Genomic DNA, 13461 nt, shown 5'->3' on the forward strand with positions numbered 1-13461 from the left:
AACTTTTGAGGGCAAAGCCTTCCAAGTCCTCTTCAGGCCTGGTTCTTGTGTGTACAGACCATGTGACCTTGGAGGTTAAGTCAATAGGAATCACTAAAAATCTGATTACTAAGAATAGGAAGAAATGCATGGTGACCCTCCTGCCCCAGTTGAGTGTTATTTGGGAGAGGTTGCCAAGCTAAATAGTAGTTGTGGGAAAAAGAATAGATGCCCTTTCTTTCTTTCTTTCTTTCTTTCTTTCTTTCTTTCTTTCTTTCTTTCTTTCTTCTTCTTCTTCTTCTTCTTCTTCTTCTTCTTCTTCTTCTTCTTCTTCTTCTTCTTCTTCTTCTTCTAAGATTTTATTTATTCATTCATGAGAGACACCCACAGAGAGAGAGGCAGAGACACAGGCAGAGGGAGAAGCAGGCTCCATGCAGGGAGCCCAATGTGGGAGTCCATCCGGGGACTCCAGGATCTCACCCTGAGCCAAAGGCAGGTGCTCAGGCGTCCCATAGATGCCCTTTCTAATGAACTATTTTCAGTTTGTCAAGGGGGAGGACTGGATCTAAAGGTGCAAGAACAGACTTTGATGGGGTCTTCAGAAGTTTCAGGACTGAGAACATATTGCAGGACCCAGGCTTAGGTTTTTCCTGTTTTTCTCCCCCCCCCCCTTCATTTCCACACCCCCTCCTTGGCCCATCTTTCTAGCTACAGGAAGGTACAGTTTACTGTCGGTTCTCAAACTTCAGCAGGCATCAGCGTTACCTGGCGTGCCTGTGAAAACTCAGATTGCTGGGCCCCACTCCTGGAGTTTCTAATTGGGGTGCAGGGTGTGTGCGCGCAGGTGCGCACGTACGCGTGTGTAGACGGGTCACAGAGGGGGTGCGGGGGCTGCAATTTTTTTTTGCATTTCTAACAACTTCTAACAACCTCTTAGGCGGTTCTTGAGAACGGCTGTTTCTTATACCCGAGGGCGTGCAAAGCAACGGGGTCCTGAATTCCACCTGGTGGCTCGTCAGTGGGGAAGGTTCCAGCTCCCAAAGGTTGGCAGCCCCTAGGGGAATTGCCCACCTAGCCGGAGGTGTTCCTCGGCTGCCCGTGGCCGGCGGGGAGGAGCCGCAAAGGGCGGCACGGAGACGGCAGGAGCCGGTCTTTCCAGGCTGGACACCCCCCCCCCCCGCCCCCGAGCTCCCCAGGGGAGCGAGGGCGGGAAGACAGCCCCGGGCCTGCCCACAGATCCTCGGAGGGCGCGGGCCTGGAGGAGGCGCCCCAGAAGGCGGCGCCTCGCGGAGGAAGTTTCTCCTCTGACTGCAGAGCGGGGTGCGCCGTGGCCGCGACCTCGGGAGCTGTCGGCGCCGCCGGGGGGCACCGCCCGCACCGCCGCCATGGGCGGCTCGGCCTCCAGCCTGCTGGACGAGGGCAAGTGCACCTACATCCGAGGTACGCGCGGGGCTTCCCGCCCGGGCCCGCACCGCCGCGCCCACCCGGCCCCGGGGCGCGTCGCGCGGGCGCTTCCACCTGCGGCGGCCACCTGCGGGCGCGGGGACCGCGGGGGCCCCCTTCCTCCGCGGCCGCCGGGGCCCGGGCCGGGGATGCTCCGGGAGGTGCGGCCGCACGCCCGCGGGGGCAGGTGCAGGCGGCGGGGAGGGGGCGCGGGCCGCTCGGCTGCGCTGCGCTGCGCTGCGCCCCTCGGGGTCGCGGCAGGTGCGGGCCCGGCGTGGCCTCGCGCGCTCCCCTCGGTTCCGAGCTCTCTCTGGACTTGCCTCGAGGGGAGCCGCGGGGATATCCCTGGTTGCTGGAGACTTCCCGGGGGATTCCCGGCCCCTAAAGCAGAATTTCCCTGCCGGTAAGGTTGGCCTGGTTTTGCAAAAGGACGCGTCGGCCAGAGCTTCACTGGAACTTTCAGATGGCTTGTGGGGTGATTTCGTCAGAAGCAGAAAGGACCGTGTCGTGAGGCTCCCAGGTCGTACGGTTCCTTTTCCCTCCCCGGAGATGGGGGCAAGGCAAAAGAGGAACATTGGCGTATTCCGTTAACAGTTGCTAAAGTTATAGATGGAGACAAACTCATTTGGGGAGACTTCCAGAGATACGGTGACTCACTACAGGCAGGAAGAAAAAAAAAAAAAAAACCCAACAAACTGAATTGAAACTGCAGAAAATCATGACTCTATCTCCTGGGTGTACTTGGCCCTGGTCCCTTCCTCCCTGGCAACCTTGTCCGCAACCACTACCTAACATTGGGTTATCTTACGAATTTAGTGATTTTCTATCTTTAGCAATACCTTCTAAACTACGTATTGAGCTCTAAGTTTTAACCCCAATTCTGTAAAGAAGTGGTTAAGTTCATCCTGTTTAAGTTCTTCTCTTTCTGGCCCCTGAACCTTTCCTACAAGGAAAGCATTTATTTAGTGTCCTTATTCCATACTTGTTTTCAGTTTAAAACCATTTTAAACGGATATCAAATCAGGGCACTTGAGAGCAACGTAATTGACTTTCCAGATTCTTCCTCCTGCTCTGGTGCTTCTGGAGGTAGAGGACCATCAACAACCCATTGTCAGGGGATAAAACTTGGACAGGTATTCTTTTGCTGTCGTTTATTTAAAATGGGAGAAAGATGGATGACTTATTTATATTAGCAACACAGCTAAACTAAGGCCGCCTTGAGTCTTACAAATTTGGCTATGTGCTCGTTGTAAGGAACGGAAAAAACTGTAGTAGGACATAGTCAGAAGGGGTTTGCATTTAGTTATTTGCAAAGTATGGTTATGCCATTTATTTTAGAAGACTTTATTTCACCACGAAGCTTAAAAACACCTGACGTTGAATCGTGGCCATCTACAGTAATAATTGAAAGTCCAGCAATGTAAGGGATTCATGTTTTTGAAGACTTCATGGTCATGACAGTTGTTGCTGCTGCTGCAAGCACTGTATTCATGTGAAAAGAAAACATGTTAGCTTTTATTTTATTGCGAAATTAAATGATTGTACATACGAAAGTATGAGATGGCTAGTGCACAGGAAAGACTTGTAACAGATATGCTCTGAATGAATAAAACTATTGCAGATTGGATAACAGTCATTACATCCACAAGTCTTTTTTTTTTCTTTCTTTCTTTTTTTAAATTTTTATTTATTTATGATAGTCACACAGAGAGAGAGAGAGAGGCAGAGACACAGGCAGAGGGAGAAGCAGGCTCCATGCACCGGGAGCCTGACGTGGGATTCGATCCCGGGTCTCCAGGATCGTGCCCTGGGCCAAAGGCAGGCGCTAAACCGCTGCGCCACCCAGGGATCCCCACATCCACAAGTCTTGTTCAATTTTTATCTTATTCTTTGGGAGGGCACTTTCAAGGTATGTAGAGGCAGAGGGAAGAGAAGAGTTAAAGTTAGAATACCTCCAGAGAAACTGAGACGTTGCCTCATTTGAGAATACTAGTCTTGCCAAAAGAGAAAAGAGCATTGGAAAAATGCATGGCGTTCTGAATTGTTACTGCATGAGCACATGAAGGTCATGGGGCTGTGATTTCCTGATGGTTTTGAAGCCCCAGATCCCTGAAAAAAAAAAAATCATCCTGTCTTCTCCACTTTGCCCATCATTTAGCCCATGCATCTTCTCAAGTTCTGATCTAATTGTAAACAGAACAATTGAAAATATGACAGTAAAGTTTAGATACAATTTTATGACCTGTTTCTCATAAAGTGGCTGCCAGTAAACTGTTAGAGATTTGAAAGCTCCTAGAGCTGATTCAAGAACTTTCCTTCAAGCTTGATAAACTTTGCTAACATATGGAGAATAACTAGTCAGTATATTTGGAGTGAGTTTTGTTGGCTTAATCTTGTATGTGTTAAAGCAGCTGTACTTCTGGCATGCTAATGAGTCTGAATCAGCTTATACTTTTAGACAAATCATTTAACAGCTGATGTTTAGTTTGTGTGCATCAAAACTTGTATTAATAGTGATGTTCGTCACATGGCTGTTTCAAAAATACATTATTTTTTAGGATTTAGTAAATTTCCGGGTAAAAGGATATCAGAAGTATTAAGGAATTACTTCGTTTCTAAAGATGCTTTGAAAATTACTCCCACACTCCTGTTTCTTACCACAGAATAAATTTTTAGTATTGCTTCTAGAAAATTTCAGTGACTTCACTTCATCAAGATGTTTCAACGCATAAATAATAGTAAGACCTCCTTCTAATCAAATGAACAGTGTCATCTGTTAACCTTCAGTGATGTTTTTAGCACTGACTTAAAAGGGTCTTTTTTTTAATGAGAAGGAAAGCTCAAATAATCCAGTCATTGGTGACCAATTTAGGGTACTTTTCTCTTTATGCCATGTTTTCTTTTACTTTCTAAACTTCGCTATGCAAACAGGTCAACTCTAGCTTTAAAACATACCATGTCTTCCTGTTTGAGCAAGAATTGTCTTTCCTTTTTAAAATTGCCATTGCGGGGGATCCCTGGGTGGCTCAGTGGTTTCGCGCCTGCCTTTGGCCTAGGGCGTCATCCTGGAGTCCCGGGATTGAGTCCCGCGTCAGGCTCCCGGCATGGAGCCTGCTTCTCCCTCTGCCTGTGTCTCTGCCTCTCTCTCTCTCTCTCTCTCTCTCTCTATGTCTATCATAAATAAATAAAGATAAATCTTTAAAATTGCCATTGGGTTGTTCATAATGAATCAAAAGAAAAATGAACCTGAAAACCGCCCTACAGAAGTCCTGTGGAATGTCAGAAAAGTACTGGGAAATCAGAGCTACAACTGAGAATGGTGGCATTCACAGGTCTGGTCGGGGCTGGTGGACTCCTCTAGGCCCAGGAACAGCAAGTAGCAGGAAAACAGTCTTTTTCTAGATTTATTATTGCATACTTTTGTCAGACTTTTCCTGTGAGGGCCTGGTGGCTTCCAATGAAATGCTCGTCAGTGATCTGATGATTATAAAGTAGGAAAGGAGTTTCAGCTTAAAAACAATATGGGACGCCTGGGTGGCTCAGTGGTTGAGTGCCTGTCTTTACGCCCAGGGCATGATCCTGGAGTCCAGGGATCGAGTCCCGTATTGAGCTCCCTGCATGGAACCTGCTTCTCTCTCTGCCTAGGTCTCTTGTGAATAAATAAATAAAATCTTAAAAAAAAAAAAAAAAAAAAGTGTTGGGATGCCTGGGTGGCTCAGCGGTTGAGCATCTGCCTTTGGCTCAGGGTGTGATCCCCAGTCTGGAGATCGAGTCTCACATCGGGGTCCCTGCTTGCTTGCTTCTCCCTCTATGTCTCTGCCTCTCTCTTGTCTCATGAATAAATAAATATAGTCTTTAAAAAAAACCCAACATGTATTTCTCTTAGGGAGATTTTCTCATATTTATACTGTAAGGGTTAACTTAGGTGGCTTTCTATGAAATTTATGCTGATAACAGTATCTGGAGTGACACATCTCTATGGACAAGGTGAATGGAAGATAGTTATTGACTGCAAACTGTACATTTGCAGTCCACTTAATCTAGATGTATATTATTACACATGTTGGTTTATTCTTTAGTCAGAATTTGTAGGTAGGGGATGGGCATAAGAATTGATCTGATTTATAAGGATTTATAAAGATAATTATGATGAAGTAATCTGAGAGTACAATTTCTCTGGCTAGAAATGACAGTTTATTGTAATGGGAAGTTAGGATATGAAGTGTGGTAGGCACAGTTGGGTGTCAACTCAACTTCCTTTCCCCATTCAAACAGAACCCCAATTTTATTTCAGTATTGAACATACTCTGTGTAAGTCCTATGATTCAGAGAAGCTCACCCCATGTATGGCCTTTGAGGGGTGTCTGCTGATTGGTCTATGCTTATCATGGTGGTGTGTTCTCCTGCTGACGATTATACAAGGCATGGGGGTTGTGATTTAGTCTGGCCAGTGAGGCTTGAAGAGAAGTTTGCTAACTGCTCCTAAGAAAGTTTTCTTCCCTTTTTAAAGAAAAGAGACAAAGGGTAGAGACATATTCTTCTTCCCCTTCTTCTTTTGGATTTTGTGGCATCTGAATGTGATGCCTGGAACTACTGAGTAAGGAGGCAGCTAGCTCAAAGACATAGCCAACTTTGGAGTACTGCTTGGCCAACGTCAGAGAAGAGAAGCTGGAGCCCTGGCACATCTTGCTGATCACCTGCCTATCCTACCTGGGGTACTCATGTTGTGTAATATACTAAGTCCTCTTTCAGTTGGGGTGGTAGAGAGTGCTAGTTACCCGTTACCCCTCAATATCATTCTTCCCTGCTTTTTAAAAAGTTTTGTTCTTTGTTTTTTTTGTTTTGTTTTTGTTTTTGTTTTTTAGAGAGAGTATATGTGTGAGTTGGGGGAGGACAGACAGAGGGGCAGAGAGAGAATATTAGGCAGGTTCCATGCCCAGTATGGAGCCTGATGTAAGGCTTGATCGCACGACCCTGAGATCTCATTACCTGAGCTAAAATCAAGAGTTGGATGCTTCACTGACTGAGCCACCCAGGCATTCCTGACATGTGCTTTTAAGATGGAGTTCATGCAGGGCAGCCCTGGTGGCGCAGCGGTTTAGCGCCACCTGCAGCTTGGGGTGTGATCCCTGCGAACTGGGATCGGGTCCCACCTCAGGCTCCCTGCACGGAGCCTGCTTCTCCCTCTGCCTGTGTCTCTGTGTCTCTCATGAATAAATAAATAAAATCTTAAAAAAAAAAAAAAGATGGAGTTCATGCAGAGTGAAGTAAGTGGACAGAAGGAGCTTAGGTTCCTGAAGACCTCATGTAGTAGAACCTCCATATCAGTACTGAGTTTACTTAATAAGAGAAGAATAAAGTTCTCTTATTTAAGCCAGTGTTATCTGTGTTACTATTATCCACACACAAATCCTATTCTAATACAATTACCTTCTGTACTTGTGCACCAAAGTGTTATAACCAACACACTAAGAGCTGCCATACTGAGTCCCCTTTAAGAAAAATTGATCAAGGACACCTGGTTGGGTCAGGGAGTGTCTGCCTTTGGCTCAGGGCATGATCCCGGGGTCCTGGGATCAAGTCCCGCATCAGGCTCCCCGTATGGAGCCTGCTTCTCCCTCTGCCTGTGTCTCTGCCTCTCTCTCTCTCTGTGTGTCTCTCATGAATAAATAGATAAAATATTTTTAAAAACTGATTAAAATAGGAAGTGGGTAAAGATGAGGCCATTAGTGTCTGTTTTTGTTCCTAATTAATAGAAATGAATGCATTCTCCTGGGAAGTGAGGAACTGGAGCCCCTGGGTAGGAATAAGAGGGATGAGAGAAAGAAGGAGAGGACCCAGTGTAAATAATGCACAAACGTATATTGATCACAAATAATGCCAGTAAGCAGGCCAAACCACTGATGAAGGTAGCAGGAGTTTCTGATGAGGAAACATATTGCCCATTGGTAATTTCTAGTGGCAATAGTCTTTGTAAATGGAAACCAAGACTTTGGGAATTTAGGATGAATTGAGAGTTTCTTAGGATTATCAAAAATAAAGACATACTAGACTGAGACAAATAACATTTTCCCCTATGCTTATGGAAGAAACAGTGACCTTCCCTCCTGGGTTCCAGTTCATGTCTTAATGAACCTCTCATAGAGTCAGACATTGAATCAAGATCTGGTCTCAATGAACCACTTCTTTTTTCTGTGGATTTTGGCTCTGAGGGGGCCACATCATCAGTGGTGCTTTTGTAATAATAATTACTAAAATGACAATAGTAATTCTTTTTATTATTCTATTTATTTTTGCTGGACTACTGAACTGATTGTAGTTTTACTCTATTGTAATCTTTGGGAAGGTCTGAACTGGGTTCCCAGGTGGAAAATGCAACAGCAGAAGCTCAATTTGTAATAGTTTCTAATCCAATTAAAATAAATGTACTGTGAAAATTTTACAAAATATTCAGTGTGAATTATGGCAGTGAATTTTAATCTCCTAATTAGAAATTTTAATTTATTTGGTCAGTAAGGTGAGGTAACATCACTCTAAGAAAAAAGGTACATACAGCAGTTTGCACTGGGAAATGGGAAATGAAGTCCGAAGTAAAGACAAAAGAATAAAAGAATGCAATTCAGATGCTACAGTCTTTTTAAAGCATTTTAGAAAAACAGGACATGAAAGCTAAAATTCTAACAGTTCCAAACTAAAGCACGCGTGCGCGCGCGCACACACACACACACACACACACACACACACTCATGCACAAAACCCCAAATGCAATACAGATTTTCTCCTTTGACACTGGAAAATTCATTTTAAAAAAGAGACTAGTAAGTTGCTGCCAGTAAGAAAATGCAGGCCAGCTTATAAAAGTGCTGCTGCTGCTTCTCTTCTTTTTTTCTTTGGAATACATATTTTTTCTCACTTTAAGGAGGAAAGATTTAGAGATATGAAAGCAATTAATTCAGTTTTGCAAATTGCAAGCTCTGGGACCCAAAGAAATTTGTATTTCCGTGCTTGATGTGTGGATATTGATGTCTGTAGAATTAGAATATATTAGTAGTTTTAACTAGGAGCTCCTAAACGATTTTTGAAAAGTCCGTAGTCTGGAGGAAAAGTAAATGTCTCTATACCAAGCTATGTGGATTTTCTTTCTTCTTTTATTATATTTTTTAAGATTTTATTTGTTTATTTATGAGAGACACAGAGAGAGAGAGAGAGGCAGAGGCATAGGCAGAGGGAGAAGCAGGCTCCATGCAGGAAGCCCAATGGGGGACTCAATCAGTCCTGGGACTCTGGGATCACGCCTTGAGCCAAAGGCAGACGCCCAACTGCTGAGCCACCCAGGCATCCCTCTTTCTTCTTCTTCTTCTTCTTTTAAGATTTTATTTATTTATTCATGAGAGACAGAGAGAGAAAGATAGAGGCAGAGACACAGGCAGAGGGAGAAGCAGAGGGAGAAGCAGGCTCCATGCTGTGAGCATGACGTGGGACTAGATCCCGGGTCTCCAGGGTCAGGCCCTGGGCTGAAGGCGGTGCTAAACCGCTGAGCCACCCGGGCTGCCCCACTCTTTCTTCTTTTAAAACTGTTTTTATTTGGGCAGCCCCGGTGGCGCAGGGGTTTGGCGTCGCCTGCAGCCCAGAAGGTGTGATCCTGGAGACCCAAGATCGAGACCCATGTAGGGCTCCCTGCATGGGGCCTGCTTGTGTCTCTGCCCTCCCCCTCTCTCTCTGTCGCTCATAAATAAATAAATAAAATCTTTTTAAAAAAAACCTTATTTTTATTTAACATAAAACACAGGTTCAGAAAAACACACAAATCAAATGTATAGCTTAGTGAATCACTATAACACAAATATCCTCATGGCCATCACCCAGGTCAAGAAGTGGAAAGAACTTCACCAACCATTTCAGAAACCTCCATGTACTCCATCCCAATCCTAAACTACTTTGTTTCTCCTACAATAGCCACTATTTTTAGATATCTATCCTGCCTAACAAATTACCCCCAGAAGACACTGGCTCTTAAAACAATGGTTTATTTACTCACAAATCTGCTATCTGTCCTGGGTTCAGCTGGTTCTACATCTTCTATTTCACAGGTGGTCATTCCTGTGGCTACATTCAGCTGGTGGATTGGCTGGTAGCCAGACTCAAATGGGAAGGATTTCTGTCTCTCCAGGTGGCCTTTCTACGTGTTCTCTCCTAATGGGTATTGGGCTTTTAATTTTATTTCAATTTTTTAAAAGATTTTATTTATTTATTCATGAGAAACACAGAAAGAGAGGCAGAGACATAGGCACAGGGATCCTAATGCGGAACTCAATCCCAACCCTGGATCAGGACCTGAGCCAAAGGCAGACATTCAACCACTGAGCGACCCAGGTGCCCCTGGGCTTTTTAAATGATAAGTCAGGGTTTCTAAGAGTGCCAAGCTTCTAGAAGGCTCGCCTGGAATGCCATGGGATTACCCTGCTATATTTTATTGGTTAAAGCAAGTCTTAAGTCCAGCCCAGATTCAAGAGGAGGGAACTGCACAAAGTGATGAGTATCATGAGTTGTGCTTCCATAGGGGTTACCACAACAAGCAACCATACATACCACTCATCCTAGACTTTGGAGTCATGACTTCCTTATGTTACCTTGTGGTTTTATCACCCATAAAGCATTTTTAAACCTTTTTAACTATCATTTCCCACTAAAGAAATCAAGGCTTCTTATAGATATTGTTTCTGGACGTATTTAATGGATAGAACTAGGAAAAAATATGTATTTTCTACATTTTATCCTGCCTTTGCTATGTGAACTCTAATACGAGGTAACAAAACTAGAGATTTAAAAAATACCATTCTATGAAATTGTTATAGCTAATAGATGAAAACAAAATGACGTAATTAGAATATCACCATTTTTCAACCCCTGGTGAATTCATGGGTCCCAGCAATGAGCAACAATGGCTACCAACATCATAAAAAGAGAATGAGATCTTACGTGCCTCCAAATGAAGATCATGGCACAACCTATAGTCTTGACAAAAGTATTGATCCTGAATCTGATCAAGTTTTACTATCACTCTGTCACACAGTAACACAATTTTTGTAGTTGCTATCTGAACTCTCTAATTTTATGTAATGATTTTACAATGTTGGAGTATGTGATGATTATATTCTTTTCTTATTTACTCTTGTTCTACAAGTAAGTATTGCTTAATATATCTATCCTTACTTATATTGATATCTCTCTGGTGGTTGAGGCTCATTATCTAGTAGATGCCTTAAGAAGAGCTCATGGGAACATAAAGTATATAGATAGACTAATTTAGTGCGGTGGTATCACTAAAGGTTTATCTTTCTACTCTCCATGCACTAGCTCTTCTTATGGTTAAAAGATGACTGGAGCAGCAAAAAATATCCCATTAGGTAATTCAGTACCCCATGGGCTAAAAAGAGGACTATCTATTCCTTGAATCTCTTTATAAGAGCGAACTTTTCCCAGATGCCTTACCAGGAGACTCTGCCTTATATTCCACTGATCAGAAATTGGGTCACACATTCCTTCCTAAGCCATCACTGGCAAGTATATGGAATTACCATGATTTGGTTAAACTAATCCAGATTCATCCCTGGACTAGAGCCAAGGTCAAATTTCTTTGAAGCACATGGCTGTAGAAAGGATCTTAGATACCTGGACAAAATCAAGTTCAGTTACCAAGGAAGAAGCCTGAATGACTATTAAATAAATAACCAACATTACAATTCATGAAAGGAATTAAAAGGATAAACAGCATTACAAGTTTTGATACCTATCATGAAGGGAATTAAGAGGGTACTGATGACAGGGGGGATCCCTGGGGTGGCTCAGCGGTTTAGCACCTGCCTTTGGCCCAGAGCGTCATCCTAGAGTCCCGGGATTGAGTCCCACATCAGGCTCCCTGCATGGAGCCTGCTTCTCCCTCTCCTGTGTCTCTGCCCCTTTCTCCGTGCCTCTCATGAATAAATAAACAAAATCTTAAAGAAAAAAAAAAAAAGAGGGTACTGATGGCAGTGATAAGGCAAGGAAATGAGATATACTTAAGATGTGGTGCTCAGGAAGATAATAAGTTGCTATCCATATGAAGAACCAGGAGAAGAATATTTTGTGTGGAGAGATCAGCATATAGAAGGAGAAGGAAAAAAAAAAGGAGAAGGAGAAGATGGCACTTGAAGGTACTGAAGAACAGGTAGTATAGCTGGAGTGTAGTGAGCAAGAGGGAGAAGAGTTTGATGGGAGGGAATTCCTCAAAACATTTATTACCAACAGATGTATGATATGTTCATTCATTAATTTTGTATTACTTGCCTACCATTACCACAATGTTAACACCATTAAAGCAGAGCCTTTGTTTTGATTCACTGCTATATTCTCAGCAAATAGATCAGCATCTGGTACATGGTTGACTATCAATAAGTATTTGCTTCATAAATGAATGAAAGGAGAAAAAATTTAAAAACTGCAATGAACCTTAAAAATAAGAGAAGCATTGGGTTTGTAAAACAAGTTTAGGGTTCAATAAAGAAATGACAGTGGTAGATAAAAAATACCTCTTGGAAATTAAAAATATGAGGATCAGAATTTTAAAAAATCCAGTCGTTGCTTTGGAAAATAAAGTTGAGGGAATCTTGCAGAAAATAAAAAAGAAAGACCAAATGAGGGAAGATAGAAGAGACAATTAAAAAAAGGTTAAAGGGTCAATCCAAAAACTTTAATATGTGACTCACAGAAGTCCCACAAAATAAAGAACAAAGAAAATGGAGAAATTTACTAAGGAAATAATACAAGACCATTTTCTAGAACAGAAGATTGTGTTTCTTTGGATTTAGAGGGCCAAACGATTCCTGGAGCTCATCCAGAGCTGGGAATAGTTCATGTTTCCATCATCCAAAATAGGAAGAGGTTATAATACATAGGTCATTGTATAGAGTCTTCAGTAATAGTGAGCAGAAATTAGCCCTGTGAGACTGTTTTGGACCTGCTCTAATAATAAATGTAAAAGCAAACCTCAGATGAATCAAACTGATCTTAAGTAATTTAATTGCATGCCTGAACAAAGTTCAACATTCTGTATAAAAGTCTAAAAAAAAAAAAAATACACACCCATAAGACAAGTGAGCAAAGAGGGAAAAAGAGAGAGACAGAAATCAAGAAACAGACTGATAGTTTCCAGAGGGGAGGGTGGTGGGGGATGGGTGAAACAGGTGGTGGGGATTAAAGAGTGTATTTGTGATGAGCATTGGGTGAGGTATGGAAGTGTTGAATCACTATGTTGTATGACTGAAAGTAATATAACACTGTATGTTAACTAACTGGAAATAAAATAAAAACTTAAGAGGTGCTTGGGTGGCTCAGTTGGTTAAGTAGCTGCCTTTGGCTAAGGTCATGATCCCAGTACTCTGGGATCAAGCCCTGAGTCAGGCTTCCTGCTTAGTGGGGAGTCTGCTTCACCTTCTCCTCCCCTCCCCCTGTTCCTTCTCTCTCTCTCTCTCTCACTCACATACTCTCTCTCAAATAAATAAATAAAATCTTTAAAAATAAAAACAAAACAAAACAAGAACAGAGATAGCTATTTCTTTGCAGTTGGAGTTTTCTTTTTTTTTTTTAAAGATTTTATTTATTTATTCATGAGAGACACAGAGAAAGACAGAGAGAGAGGCAGAGACATAGGCAGAGGGAGAAGCAGGCTCCATGCAGGGAGCCCAATGTGGGACTCAAGGATCACTCCCTGAGCCAAAGGCAGACACTTAACTGTTGAACCACCCAGGCGTCCCCCAGTTGAGTTTTCTTTTTTTTTTTTCTTTTTTTAAATTTTATTTATTTATGATAGTCACAGAGAGAGAGAGAGAGAGAGAGGCAGAGACATAGGCAAAGGGAGAAGCAGGCTCCATGCACCGGGATCCTGATGTGGGATTCGATCCCGGGTCTCCAGGATCGCACCCTGGGCCAAAGGCAGGCACCAAACTACTGCGCCAGCCAGGGATCCCCCAGTTGAGTTTTCTAATGAGAACTCCAATTGAA

At 43.1% G+C, this 13461-nt stretch overlaps 1 protein-coding gene across 4 annotated transcripts in view; it reads left to right on the plus strand.

Annotated features, from left to right (window-relative positions):
* Positions 1–13461, plus strand: part of NIBAN1 (niban apoptosis regulator 1) — a 215386-nt gene that overhangs the window by 59255 nt on the left and 142670 nt on the right. The window contains exon 1 of one of the 4 annotated variants that reach the window (XM_055319228.1): positions 1067–1419. The exons of the other annotated variants lie outside the window; for them this stretch is intronic. Coding sequence (XP_055175203.1) covers positions 1365–1419 — 55 coding nt within the window. The 5' untranslated portion in view covers positions 1067–1364. Of the gene's footprint in view, positions 1–1066; positions 1420–13461 lie in introns of those variants that run through there. 4 annotated transcript variants of the gene reach the window in all.

The sequence above is a fragment of the Nyctereutes procyonoides genome, unplaced genomic scaffold (assembly GCF_905146905.1).
Source record: "Nyctereutes procyonoides isolate TBG_1078 unplaced genomic scaffold, NYPRO_anot_genome, whole genome shotgun sequence".
Taxonomy (NCBI): Eukaryota; Metazoa; Chordata; class Mammalia; order Carnivora; family Canidae; genus Nyctereutes; species Nyctereutes procyonoides.